At 33.8% G+C, this 14215-nt stretch overlaps 1 protein-coding gene across 1 annotated transcript; it reads right to left on the reverse strand.

Moving 5' to 3' along the window:
- Positions 1-1137: 1137 nt before the first annotated feature.
- LOC109102404 (RNA terminal phosphate cyclase-like 1) lies at positions 1138-13797 on the reverse strand. Its single transcript, XM_042723298.1, is given in 12 exon segments — positions 1138-1489; positions 3054-3150; positions 3153-3168; positions 9581-9679; positions 9682-9739; positions 9930-10058; positions 10905-10930; positions 10933-11037; positions 11229-11303; positions 12340-12515; positions 12608-12679; positions 13604-13797. Coding segments are annotated over 12 exon segments (1122 nt in total). The 5' UTR covers positions 13719-13797; the 3' UTR covers positions 1138-1335.
- Positions 13798-14215: the final 418 nt, after the last annotated feature.

Here is a 14215-nt window from a genome sequence, read left to right on the forward strand (position 1 = left end):
AAATTTTTAGGATCATTATCACATGATCCTTTAGAAATCATTCTAATATGATGATTCATTAGTCAAAGTTGGATAACAGTTCTGCGGATTAATTTTTTTTCTTTCTTTGTTTTTAATATAAAATCAATATTTTATTCAGCAAGGATCGTGTTCTGAATTGATAAAAAGTGATAGGTAAAGAAGATTTGATATATTAGATTTTTTTTTTTTATTTTGAATAAATGCAGGTTCTTTTTAACCTTTTCTTCATCAAATATATATTAGACAGGCAGAACTGTTTCCCAACACTCATAATAAAATCAGAATACTTAGAATGATTTCTAAGGTTTTTTTTCATACATGTGATAGACTGGATGTTACCATGTGACACTGAAGGCTGGAGTAATGATGCTGAAAAATTCAGCTTGCATCACAGGAATATAAATTATTTTTTTAAAAGTATATTCAAATAGAAAACTATTATTTTAGTTGTTAATAATATTTCACAATATTACTGTTTTTTTTTTTCTGCTGTATTTTTGATCAAATAATGAAGGCTTGATGAGCAGAAGAGACTTCTTTCAAAAACATTAAAAATAGTAAGGTGTCCAAACTTTTGACCTGTACTGTGTGTGTATATATATATATATATATATATATAGTATATATATATATATATATATAGTATATATATATATATATATATATATATATATATATATTACCACATATAGATATATATACACACACACACACATACATTTTATTTCAGTTGTAGTTTATTTATAGTGCATCGTTAAAATAAAAGGAGGAAAAAGAAAATGTTGATTTGGCAACTAGCTGAAAATAAAAACATTTTCATGCTTTTTTATATGCTTTTATTATTATAACCCTAGTGCAGTTGACCTCAAAACTACGGACACGAGTCAAACCCTTACAATTCCTGTTCTGATTTCATGAAGCCTTTCACAGCAGTTGTGTGTTTTGTGAGTGAAAGCATCATGCAAATGTTTCTGTCATTGTAGTTGGGTGAACTGAAATGGGATTGTGGACTGGAGAAAGATAAATAAGACCTCTGTGGGACGGACTGAGGCGCGAGTTAAAGGTGCAGAAATGCAGAATGACTCGAGAATATCAAACACTTGAGAAACGCAGAGATCAGCAAAGAAATGGCACATGCGTTTATTACTCGCACCTCAATCTGAAAATTGCATTGTGAAGCAGAAAAAAGGCTCTCAAAGTGGTACAAAGGCAACGTTCAGCAGAAAACATTAATATGGGAATGTCATTATTCCACTGTAAAATACAAAAACACTATAAAACACAATCTTCAGTCCTAAGAAGACGCTCAAGTCTTTATTTGATGGTTTTGTTGATGTTGCTGTATCCGGCTCCCACACACGTCATCAGGACCTTCTCTCCTCCTTTCTGTTCATCTTCTCCAGGTTTCTGTTGCTCGATCTTGAACATGATCTGAAAGAAGTCTCGGATGTGTCTCAGGAACTACGACCTGCAATGGAAAACAGTGAGAGATTTAGATGATGGTTTCTAACCTGCGTAATAAATCACAAAATATCAAATAAAGAAATAAATAATATAAAGAAATTATTTGAAAAAATGTAAATAATAAAATAATAAAAAATGAAATGTATAAAAAATAAAAGTAATTTGAAACAATTAAACAAAAAGTGAAAGTTTTTTTTTTGTGTACCTGCATGTCATGTGACCATTAACCAACATTAGAGAACTGTTAAGGTTGTTAAAATTTGAAACAATTAAACAAAAAGTGAAAGTAGGGGGTTGGCTGTCAACAATGTTGATTTATTGTTAGTTAAAAAAAAAACAATGCTTCTGATCTAATGAAAATAGCATTATTTAAAACCACATTAAAAACAGCATTAATATAATGTAAATTCTAATAAAATACCAAAAAAGCAGGGTTAATATAGTTAACTAAATAAATAAAAAAATATATATATATTTAAAAATAAAATAAATGTTAACTGAAAAAAAAAACAAAACAAAAATAAAATATTTCAGTTAGTTGCCAAAGAAACATTACTCATTTTTCATTTAGTTTTATTGATGTACTAACATAAAATACTCATTTTTCGTTTAGTTTTATTGATGTACTAACATAACTAATAAAAAAAAAAAAATGCCAAAATCAAAAAAAAAAACAAACTGAGAAGATTTTTAGGCATTTTCCAGCATCTCCTGCACACATATGAAGCTGGAGTCCACTGGAGGTGAGACACGTGTTGGCACCGTCAATCTTCAGTTATCATAGTACTGTACTTGACAAGCACACAGCACCGGTACCATGATAACTGAAAATGGACAATTTATGGACGGCGGCAGAGAGAAACACTGCTGGATCCGGACACAAACGTCTAAGCAGAACATGACAGATGGAATATTAGCACTGAGAAAAAAAACAGTTCTGGATGCCACAATTTTATATGCATCAAAAAAAATGGAAGAGCATCTGTGTCAAATGGGGTTAGATCTCTGCCACAATGTAATTTTTGTTGTAATTAGTTGTCAAGGCAGCTAATCAGAATTTAGCAGCCTCGTCTCTGATTGGCTGGAATTATGGCATGTTGTAACGCTGGGTTGTGTTGAGTCAAGCGAGCCGTTGGCATTTAGAGAGCACTGAGGGCAGGCATCAAGGGGGGAGCAAGCTAGTAAAACATTGCAGGCACAAAGAGAAAGGTCTGCACACATCTTTTTTTAAATGCAAAATTTATTTTAGTGCGCTCACAATACCTTTCTTTCTTTGGTGAGACGAAAGATTTTCTCCACAACACATGGATCGCGTACGTGCAAAATGCACTTTTGTGCGCTCAAAAAACCTGATCTTTTGCGCCCAACAGAATTGGTGGCAAGATTTCTAACCCCATACAAGTTAACAGTAAAAGTAAAGATGGGAAGTCTTTCTGCATCACATGGCCAAGGTCGCAAGCAGTTTGAAATGACATTTTGATACTTTCTGTAATTTATGTTTACTTGACTACGTGTGATTACTGAGTCTTGAAATGATACTGATGTTAGATCCCTGAAAAACAGGTGACGGTTGTGTGTAGGGTGAGAGGGGACCTAGCAGTGTGTTTAGGACACATCCTGCTGGCCGCCTAACTGTCATGTACAAAGAGACTAGACTTTGATTGTCGAATCCACACAGCCGCCCTGGAAGAGGGAAGAAAAAATAAAGGTTAGAATCAATGGGGTCAAAGCAGGTGAGCACAAAAAAAAACAAAAAAAAAAACCTTTTCTTAAACCTAAATGAATATCTGAAAATTATTTTATTTTAGCTAGCGGCCAAGGATAGTTTTCCTTGTTCATTGTTCAAACTTTGATTACTAAAATAAAAGCTGAAACTACAATTAATAAAAATGTATGCATTAAAATAAAAAAAGCTATATAAAAAAACCTTGATATACTAAAATAAAAACTAGCAAAATTAAACCTAAAAGTATAAAAAAAACAACTTCAATTAAATAAAAATGAATACTATAAAAAAATATTTAAAAAAACTTACAATTATAGACAAAAAAAAAAACTAATAAGACAGACAAATACAACTACAATTTGAATTAAAATTGACAATATAAAAGCTAATTATTACATTAATGAAAGCTATAATAGTATCTCAACGAAGCCAAGAGAAAAAAACACAAAGTGGGGTCAAGGTTTGGCTGGTTAGGCAGCTCTCTGCGTGTTTTCTCCATTTCTCCAGCAGTCATCAAACTCACACAATGACTGAGTTTAGTGGCTCTGAACATGATAGCTCACACACCGCAAATTACACAATTCAAGTTCGATCCACATGCAAACACTTTAAAATCCACTTTAACTCTGACAAAGAACAACAGCACAACTTTACCATGATGCATGCATATGCAGTCCTCCATGGCACTGAATGATTTAGGCATATTCAATGCATGATGATGGCATTAACAATGTACTTTTCAAGTATAACAACAACAAAAAAAAAACTTAATAGTATCTTTATGTGAAGCATTTAGCAGCCTGACTTAAAAACTGATAAATGAAACATTTGTATTTATAACAAAAATGTTGAAAAAAAAAGTTTCATGTAATTACTTAATTATGCAAAATAACATGCAAGGCAAGGAAGACCTAAACCAAACCCTAATCCTAAACTAAGTAACATTGTAGTTCAATAATATTACTCTTAAATATATAATTTGACCACTGTAACAAGTAAACCTTAAAATAAAGTTGTAACCAACTAATAATTATATATTAAAAAAAGTTAATAACTAAAAAGTACTAATATAAACTGCTACTTAGTAATGCATTTCATGTACAAAATTAAAGAAATAAGCTAAACAAGTCTAGCAGGAAAACAATTACAAACAATAAATCAGGTCAGCTTTTAGTTCATGAATATGAGGAAAATAATAACCATAGCGCTTTTATACATAGCCGAATGATTAGCATACTCATATATATTATGGCTTAAAAGATGATCTACATAAGAAAAACAAAACAATACAGAAAGGTCTGAGCCATGGACATTCATGAACAAACTCAGAACATCAAGCTGGACATCCAGTTAACTAAAATACATAACTGTACGTCCTCATTTAAAGAGACAGTGACGTGTTCAGGAACATTACATTTGCATTAAGAATGAAAAACTACAAAGATTTTAAACAAGTCAATCCTCACCGAGAAACAACACTCCAATAAGAGACATTCACGTCCTGACAAAAGGGATTGGTTTGATGCTCTAATGCTGTACTTTTAGTTTCGTGAATCATGACGGGTGAGAAACGCTCGGAAACTTTCCCATAATGCCCAGTGGAAAAGTCCCAAACATTTAGCTCCCTGAGCGTCAATGAAGGTGAGACTCGCTCTCCACGTGATGTTCCTGTCACATTCCAAACAATTAACATTACATGTTATATTGTAGCAAGCAACATTAAGCTTTTTCCAAATGAAGAACCAATTGTTGCTATGCAGTTTTAAGGTAAAATAAATTATTGATTAGATTGTTAAAGTCAATATGTAATGTTTACAAAAAGTTTAAACAAAGTCTGTATGTTTAGCAGTAACACCTGATTTATTTGAAGAAAAACTGTGTATTATACTGATAAAATATTAATGTATTCATGCAACACAAATAGTAGAGAAAGGGCTAGCAACACTAAGGTCATGGGTTCGATTTCCAGGGAATGCATGATCTGATTAAAAAAACATTTGCAGTGTAAGTCGCTTTGGATAAAGGCATCTGCCAAATGCATGAATGTTAATGTAATTGTGAAGCCGCACACTGAACGTCTTTGTCAAACCTGCATAACAACCTCCAGAAACATCCATCTGTGCTCAGAATCAGGCATAAACACTGAGATTTATTAATGCTTCATCAGCAGCAGAGACAAAAAAAAAGCAAAATATATCAAGTTTACAAAAAACTAAGACGTTTTAAAAAAATTAAAACTGATGTACTAAAATAAAAAGCTGAAACTAAAATTAATAAAAAATTGATGCATTTAAAATAAAAACTGAAATAAAGCTATAAAAAACTTGATATACTAAAATAAAAACTAGCAAAAATTAACCAAAAAAACTGACCTAAAAATATATATGAAAAAATGAAATTTAATAATTTTAATAAAATAAAAAACAAAATTATGTTGTCTGTTCAAAAAAAAACTTAATTATATTATATATCTATATATATATATATATGTGGTGTGTGTGTGTGTGTGTGTGTCTATATATATATATATATATATATATATATATATATCATATATATATATTATATATAAAAATACATAAATACATACATTTAAAATCAAATGATAAAAAAGTAATAGATAACACTTATTTTAAGGCTTCCTTGTCACACGTTTCATGTACTTACTTTTATAATAACTAATTAACTTAATTAAATTACATACAAGTAACCCTAAACCAAACCCTAACCATAAAGTACATGTAGTTAATTAATATTACTTAGTACTTAAATATAATATAGTACTTTTTTAATCAAAGTAAAAAACATTCCCTAAGAAACAAGAAATTATATGCTGCATTAAGAAAATTAAGCCTAATTTAGGGTCATTAGAAATATAAAATAACTAAAGCTGAAATAAAAATAAATAAAAACTATACAGACATATTAAAAAAAAAACAGAAGATATACAAGTAAAATTCAAAACATTGATCAAAGATCGCTTGAAGATTTAAAATTAAGCATTTTTTTTTTTCCATAATGAATATAATTCTGTCTGATCTAATGTTTTGGCTCAGCCTAAATTAGACTTAATACTTTTAAGTTTTTTTATGTTTTACCAAAACAAAATGTAATATATAAATAATATTAAAATGACAAATTACATAAAATATATTTTATTTTAGCATTGAGACTTTTTGGGTAAAATGTGTTTCATTACCGTGAAAATAATGTGAATAATAAAGTTAGACTTCATTTTTTTCATGCAAAAATTTTGCCAGTGAAATATGAGAGTTCTTGATGAGACTCATGTTTGATACTCTTGTACCCGCTGACACAGACAAGGACACATCGTGTCAGTGACCGTACAGCTCGGCCAAAACACACTCAATACAAACAAGAGTATGCGTCATTCAGAAAACTGCTGGAAATAACCAAACAACATCTGGGAGTGCTGGAGGATCAATGACTGGCTGCTGAAGAAAAGCCACTTAATCATGACGAACTCATCAAGTCTGATCCTCAGCAATTCATTCTGAAAAGATAAGGTGAAGATAAAATAAGTGCAAAATTATGCTATTGTGTTAGTAACATGTTGTGTATCAAGAAAAACAATTCAGAGCAAACGAAGATTGTTCATATGACAACATGCTAAAAACAACCATGTCTTCTGTAATAAAAATGCCTTTTAGAGCTGAAGTGTGTGGTTCCTGCACCAACAAAAAAATTGTGAGAATAATGACTAATTTCAAACAGGTTTTTAACACTGCACCTGTCTGCCATTGGTTGAATAACAAGTAACCCCACCCCCAACATCATCAAAACATTAGCTGAGGTTCTGTCAGCCCATTCAAAAAAACAGACTGCTAGCATTCATATACAGCCTATATTCTAATGAATAAATAAATTATATAATAAAATATATATATAAAAAAAACACGCTTTTATTATTACTAACCTGCCACTCATTTATGTATTTCATGATTGTGCAGGAAATAAAAGAAATACACAAAATTAATTTTAAAAAAATGACATTAATGAAAAATAAAATAATAAGAAAGCATATGTAAAAATCATAAAAAAGACCTTGCAAGTATTAATAACTACAAGTACTAATAAACTTGCTACTTAATTATGTATTTCATGTGCAAAATCAAAGAAGAAAATAAAAAAAAAGTTGTAATAAAAATTATACAAATAGTAAAAAAACAAAAACACAAAAAAAAACACACAAATAAAAATGGTAATAATATAAAAATTAAAAATTAAAAATACTATTATTGCTACTTGGTTAAGCATTTAATGTACGAAATCAAGAACTAGAATAAATGAAGTAAAATTTAAATAAAATGACAAAATAGTAATAAAAAATAAAAATATACAAAATAAACTTGTAATAATAGGTAAAATACTAATTACCTGCTACTTAGTTAAGCACTTCATGTGCAACAACAAAGAAAAAGCCTAAAACAGGCCTAGCAGTCCATGTAATAAACAAGGTTTTCTTAATGAATATAATATATTAAAATAATCTTTCCTTAATATTAGCACAATATTGAATGTTTTAATTTATTTACTGAAATGCATTAAAAACAAAACATGCTGAACATGCAGACAGTAATTAAACATCTTTTTCCATATAAAATTAATTCGTAAAGAGAGGGTATAAACTCACAACATGTTTTCCAGTTCATCCAACAGCAGCACAATCACAACTAGTCTGCATTCAGGAGCTGTTTACTACAGAGACCGACCACCAGCTACTGATTAACCTCAACACACACACACACACACACACACACACACGAATGAATGCATACACACACACACACACACACACACGAAGATAAGCTTAAATATCTGTGTAACAGCTCTAAAAAAGACGCCCTAAACGCCCCTGCAGCCCAGAGCTCAGTTATGGAAAACCCAGAATCAGCCCATTTAACTCACGTCACAATGATGAATGTGTGTGTGTTTGTTTGTGTGTGTGTGTTTTGTTTTTTTGTGGTTGTGTTGTTTTTTTTGTGTGTTTGTGTTTGTGTGTTTGTTTGAAAAGTGTGTATGTGGGTGTGTGTGTGTGTGTGTTTGAAAGTTGTGTGAATGTGTGTGTGTTTGTTTGTGTGTGTGTGTTTGAAAGTTGTGTGAATGTGTGTGTGTTTGTTTGTGTGTGTGTGTTTGAAAGTGGTGTGAAGTGTGGGTGTGTTTGTGTGTGTGTGAGGTGTTTGACAGGTGTGGGTGAATGTGTGTGTGTTTGAGAGGTGTGTATGTGTGGTGGGTTTGAAAAGTGTGTATGTGTGTGTGTGTGTGGTGGTGTGGTTGAAAGGTGGTGAATGTGTGGTGGGTGTGTGGTGGGTGAAAGGTTGGGAAGGATGATGGGTGTGGTGTGTGTTGAAAGGTGTGTGAATGTGTGTGTGTGTTTGAAAGGTGTGTTTGTTTGAAAGGTGTGTGAATGTGTGTGTGCTTGTTAGTGTGTGTGGGGTCCTACCTAGTATACCTTGACATTTTTTTTGCATTTTTGGTCCCCATGGGGAACCAAAAACGTATTTTGTATTTTTTTTTTCGCTCTCTCTTGTGTAATATTGTATATTTTATGTGTGGGATACCTCACAAGCCCCTTTCACACTACACGTTGTTCCCGGAAAATTGCCGGTAAATTGCTGGATCACCTTCTGTGTGAACGCAAACACGTCCCGGGACTGATCCCGGGTCGGGGACCTAGTAACATTGCCGGGTTCAGTCCCGGAACGAGCTCTGTGTGAACAAAAGCCAGAACCAATGCCGTAAAGGGTGTGGCGTAGTGATGACGCATGTTATCGTGCGACTCTTTCACCGGGTGTTTTGAAGGCAGATTAACGTTTGCGACGAAAAAATACGTGCAAACTGTAATAAAGCAGAGATCAGTTAGCTCCTCACTATCCGTGCTGAAGCTGAGATCGTTCACCAGCTTCAGTGAAGGCTAACGTACCTAGCGTTTTCGACTCGTACATTATACGTCACATCCTGATGTCACGTGTCATTACAAGACCTTTACGGGTTGTGTGTGAACACACGCACAGATTCCGGGAAACCACTGGCAGTGTGAATGAACCAAAACCTAACAATCCGGGAACAACTGCCGGGACACATTACCCGTGTGGGGGCTTTACTGGCTTTGTGTGTTATGCATACTTGGCCAATAAATGTTGGTTGATTGAATGAAAACAGCATTTAAATAATACAAAATATATTTTTTTTTGAGAATCTAAAAAATGCCGGTAGTTTTGTGTGAGGGCTAGGTTTTGGTGTAGGGGATAGAAAATACAGATTGGACAATATTAAAACAATTACACCTATATAGAGTCCCCACAAATTATAGAAACCAAATGTGTGTGTGTGTTTGGTTCTGCTCACCCTATAGACCTCCTCCAGCAGTAGTTTGGCACAGTTTCTGCCCAAGTCCTCCGGCAGCACCGGATCTCCCTGACCCTGCGGTGTGGACACGACCTCAGCGCACCCAGAAACGTGCCGTTCACCGTCTCAGCCACCAGCGTCAGCCCGAACCCTGGAGACCTGCACACAACACACAGTGCATTAGTCACTTCACCACAAACTCTTACTCACTGCTTACTAGCACGAGATTTCTGGGGTGTTTGCTAACGTCACTGAAGCTGCTTCACAACTAAACCCCACTCTTATGCCAATGTTCAATAACAATCCCTTAATTATTGTCAATCATCAGCTCAGACGGACTGGCAGTAACTCACTTCCAGAGCTGGCTCCCTTCATGTGGTCGGTGTAGATGTAAATATCCGGGATGAATTTGTTCAGGATGCTCCTGGCCGAGTCCACGATCCTGTTGGCCATCTGAGGAGAAACTCGCACCGAGAACCTGACGCATGCCGGTCAAAGATCAACACTAAACACCAGTGATGAGAGACATCGACGAAAGACACTCAAAGGCTAGATGACCCTGCTTTGATTTCACTGGCTGATATTAAACTCCAAAAAGTGTTCCTCAAAAACTGGAGCCATATTCACAAAAACATCTTACGACAAATAGTTGCTGCTAATTTTCTTTTTAGGAGAATCTAATTTAGGAGAAAATCTTAGAAATGATGGGAGTGTCTAAATGTTTGCTCTAAGAGTATTTTACAAAGCATTTTAGTGCTAAAACCTAAGGAAGCCTGTTTCTGCCCACTGAATAAAGGGGAAAAAAAAGGTTATTGCGACTTCTCAGAATTGCAAGATATAAACTTACAATTGCGAGATAAAAAGTTGCCATTGCTTTTTTAAAAAAAAAAAAAATTATTCAGTGGCAAATATGGGTTGTCATAAAAACCAGGTCCTAAATCTGTGAAAAGTTAGCCTACATTTTAAACTCTATTTAATAATGGCAACATTTTTATTTTAAACTCTTGATTTGAATATGGCAACATGATACTCCTCATACAATATTTCTGTGATTAAATGAGAGACCCCTCCCCTATCAGCCAATAATAGTTAGTAAGCTTGATGACATCATACATAGTAATGAGCTCAACCCTGCCCTTTCTCTTTAGATTAGGATTTCTCCCCATTCCTTAGTAAAAGTTCCTCTTAGCAACTTTGTGAAGAGATTTAAAGCCGTTTTACTGCTATTTATGAAATTTCACTTGTATTGTGGTTCTGTGTCAGCCTCTGTGGACAGAACTGTCAGAATTAATGGGGACCGGTTTTATTATCAATGGAAGGATACGCTGTTCCTCGGATCCTCTTGATTTTTTTTTTTTTCCGGGTTCTGTGAGATGAACGGGTTTCATGGAGCGGCGAACAGGACAGGTGAAGAGCACCTCACCTCCTCCTGCAGGAGCCATGCCTCGCTTCAGCACCTGTGTAAACACCATCAACACACTAGCACACAACCCAACCGCATTGATGCACGTGACAGATGCGTTTATCCAAAGAGACTTGAACTGCAGTGCTTCATCAGTTCATGCATTCACTGGGAAACTAAGGTGGCTGTCAAATTAATGGACTTGTTTAAAGTTTTTTTTTTTTTTCTGACACTCTACTGACAGACCTTTATTTCCAGACCGTCTCCATCAATCCCAAACTTCTTCATCAAAGGAATCGCAGTGACCTTCAGAAGATCCACCTAGAGAACACAGGCATTTTATTCAGATAATTAGATATCAAAGCAGAAGAATCAAATGTGATCACTATATTATTACCACACACACACACACACACACACACACAACTCAATACAAAGAATAAAAATCTAATGATACTGGATTGTGATGAAAACAAAAAGTAAAAAAAAGAAAAAGGTAGGAAAACGTTTCAGGTTACGAATGTAACCATGGTTCCCTGAGTAGGGAACGAGACACTGCGTCCTCTAGCAACCCCTAGAGGACGCAGTTCGAAGTTCCCTTGAAAGGGAACGTCTCAGGTTACGAATGTAACCATGGTTCCCTGAGTAGGGAACCACGTCCTCTAGCGACCCCTAGAGGACGCAGTTCGAAGTTCCCTTGAAAGGGAATCTCATATGAAAAGTTATAAAGTTAAACTATTTATTAAAAGATTAACAATTAAAATGAAAAAAGTAAAATAAAATAACATTTAAAATTAATGGGAACTCAAGTGTAATTCACTACATTGTATATGTTAACCCTAACCCCTTTCTGTAGCACAAAACTACTTCAAAGTGTTTATTTTGTAAGAACAAAGATTGAAAAATAATAAAACAGAATGTTAAGGCTAATAACATTACTTTCTGTATTTTAAATTTTTTTACTTTTTTTTTTTAATGTCATTGCTGACATTTTTTTTTTGAAGATACAGTTCACCCAAAAATGAAAATGTAATTTTTATACCCACCCCCCCTTTATGAGTTTCTTTATTCCATTGAACACAAAAGAAGGTATTATGAAAAAGAAAGCTGGCAATCAAACAGTTGACGGCAGCCATTGGCTTCCATTGTATGGAAAAAAATACTATGGAAGTCAATGGCTACCAATCCAAACATTCTTCAAAATATCTTTGTCCTCAACAGAATAAAGAAACTCTTACAGGTTTGGAACAACGTGAGGGTGGGTAAACTGTAACAGAATTCACATTTTTGGGTGAACTATCCCCTCACTAAAGGTGAGAGGTCAAATATCAGTGCAGATTACTGGGCAAACACTCACCGATGGGTCTGTGGGGTCGTTGGTGACGCCCTTCAGCACGGCTCTGAGCGGCGTCTTCATGAACGGAGCCAGCATGAGCAGAGCCTCCAGATAATAACCGATCGAGCGCTGGACGTTACACTCGTGCTCCACGGAGCCACCGTACAGCAAACCCGGCTGATAGAACAACACCGTTCCTGCATCCACACACACACACACACACGATATGAGAGAACAACCAACACGCCTGTCAATCACAATCGATCGATCAGTGTTCACTTGTACTCACCCGTCTGGTTGATCTCGATCCTGGTGCCGTTGGTCACTTTGTCAAGGAGCCTGATGAAGCTCGCTTCAAAATCTGACCGACACAAAAGATATCAATGAAATAATGAAACAATATCGTCATCAGCAGAGCAAGAACTGATGCTCATGTTGAAACACTTCAAAACAAGATTTAAAAATAAACAAATACATCAATCTGATGAGAAGAGCCACATTTAAGCCTGAAGTTGTTGATATTAAAGGCTTCTGCTGAAAGGCCTGAAACTAGTTTTGTGGTCAAATATAAATTTGATTATGTATTTATTTACAAGATTAAAATTTCATAGAATGAGTTAGTTTTGTAGTCAAATATAAATTTGGTTATGTATTTATTTTTAATTTTATTTTTTGTTACGTAAGTAAAAATTCTGAGAATTAAAAAAAATAAAAAAAATAAATTTACAGCCATATTTTGTGATTAATTGTTAATATATTATTATTATTATTAATTACAAATCCAATAAAAACAAAAATCCAATTGTTCTATTGTTATTGAAAAAATCCAGTAACTTATTTTATTTAGAAAAGAAACTAAAAGGCTAGAACAAATAGATCTTAAAATGACCATTTTTTTTTTAATTCAAACAAACAAGTAAATAAAAACTTGGATATGCAGTTGTATTTTATTTAGAAAATAAATTAAATAGGCAAAAAAGCCTAGAATAAATAGAATACAAAAATGGCAAACCACTAAACAAATACATAAGAAGAGAACACATGAATTGGACTTAAGGAATTAATTTTTTTAAAACTACAGAAACGAAAAATCTGTAATCTGAATCAGAGAGGAAACCATAATCTGTTTTTAACACCTCAACAGTACAACACGATAACAGGTGCTGTAGATAAACGACTGTATAATGATAATATATTTCATATAACGCATTTATAGATGGTTTGTGTTATGGATTGATTAGATACTACGTCACGTGTGATGTGTGATGTTGTGATATAAACGCACCTCGCAGGCCGGGATTGTCATCTTTAGATCTGATGTTTCGTATTTTCACTCGCTTTCCGCTCAGTGTGGACAACACGAGTCTCTGTCTGAAGCAGTTACAGCCCTCGAACTCCATGATGTGAGGAACACACGTGTTTCTACTGCGAGCTGGACCCAACCAAAGACGGCGCTACGAGAGCCCGCGAGGGACAAACACACAAACGCGAAGGCGGAAAGATGACGTTACATCCGATGACCACTAGAGGGCGACAAAGTCCAGCTTTCTGTGCTTGGACGCCTTAGAATGGAGATGAACTGTAGAAAAGGCGTTAAATTATTTTAATTTATGATTTATTATCATGCTAAATAAACTTTATAATCAAATAAAAATGTGAATATAGATTAAAATGAAAAAATAAATAGAAGCACATTTAAAAGTATAACAATATAAAACAAATATAAAAATATTTGCACATTTATTAAAAATATTTACATAATATATTTCAATTTATACGTATCCAATTTAATATTTAGTGATTTGATGTCTGTGTCATTAATATTAATACTAGATTATTTATTTCATTTTATTGGGATTTGATTGCATTTATTTGTCAATATTAAAATGAAAGATTT

Source organism: Cyprinus carpio, chromosome B5 (genome assembly GCF_018340385.1).
Source record: "Cyprinus carpio isolate SPL01 chromosome B5, ASM1834038v1, whole genome shotgun sequence".
Lineage (NCBI taxonomy): Eukaryota > Metazoa > Chordata > Actinopteri > Cypriniformes > Cyprinidae > Cyprinus > Cyprinus carpio.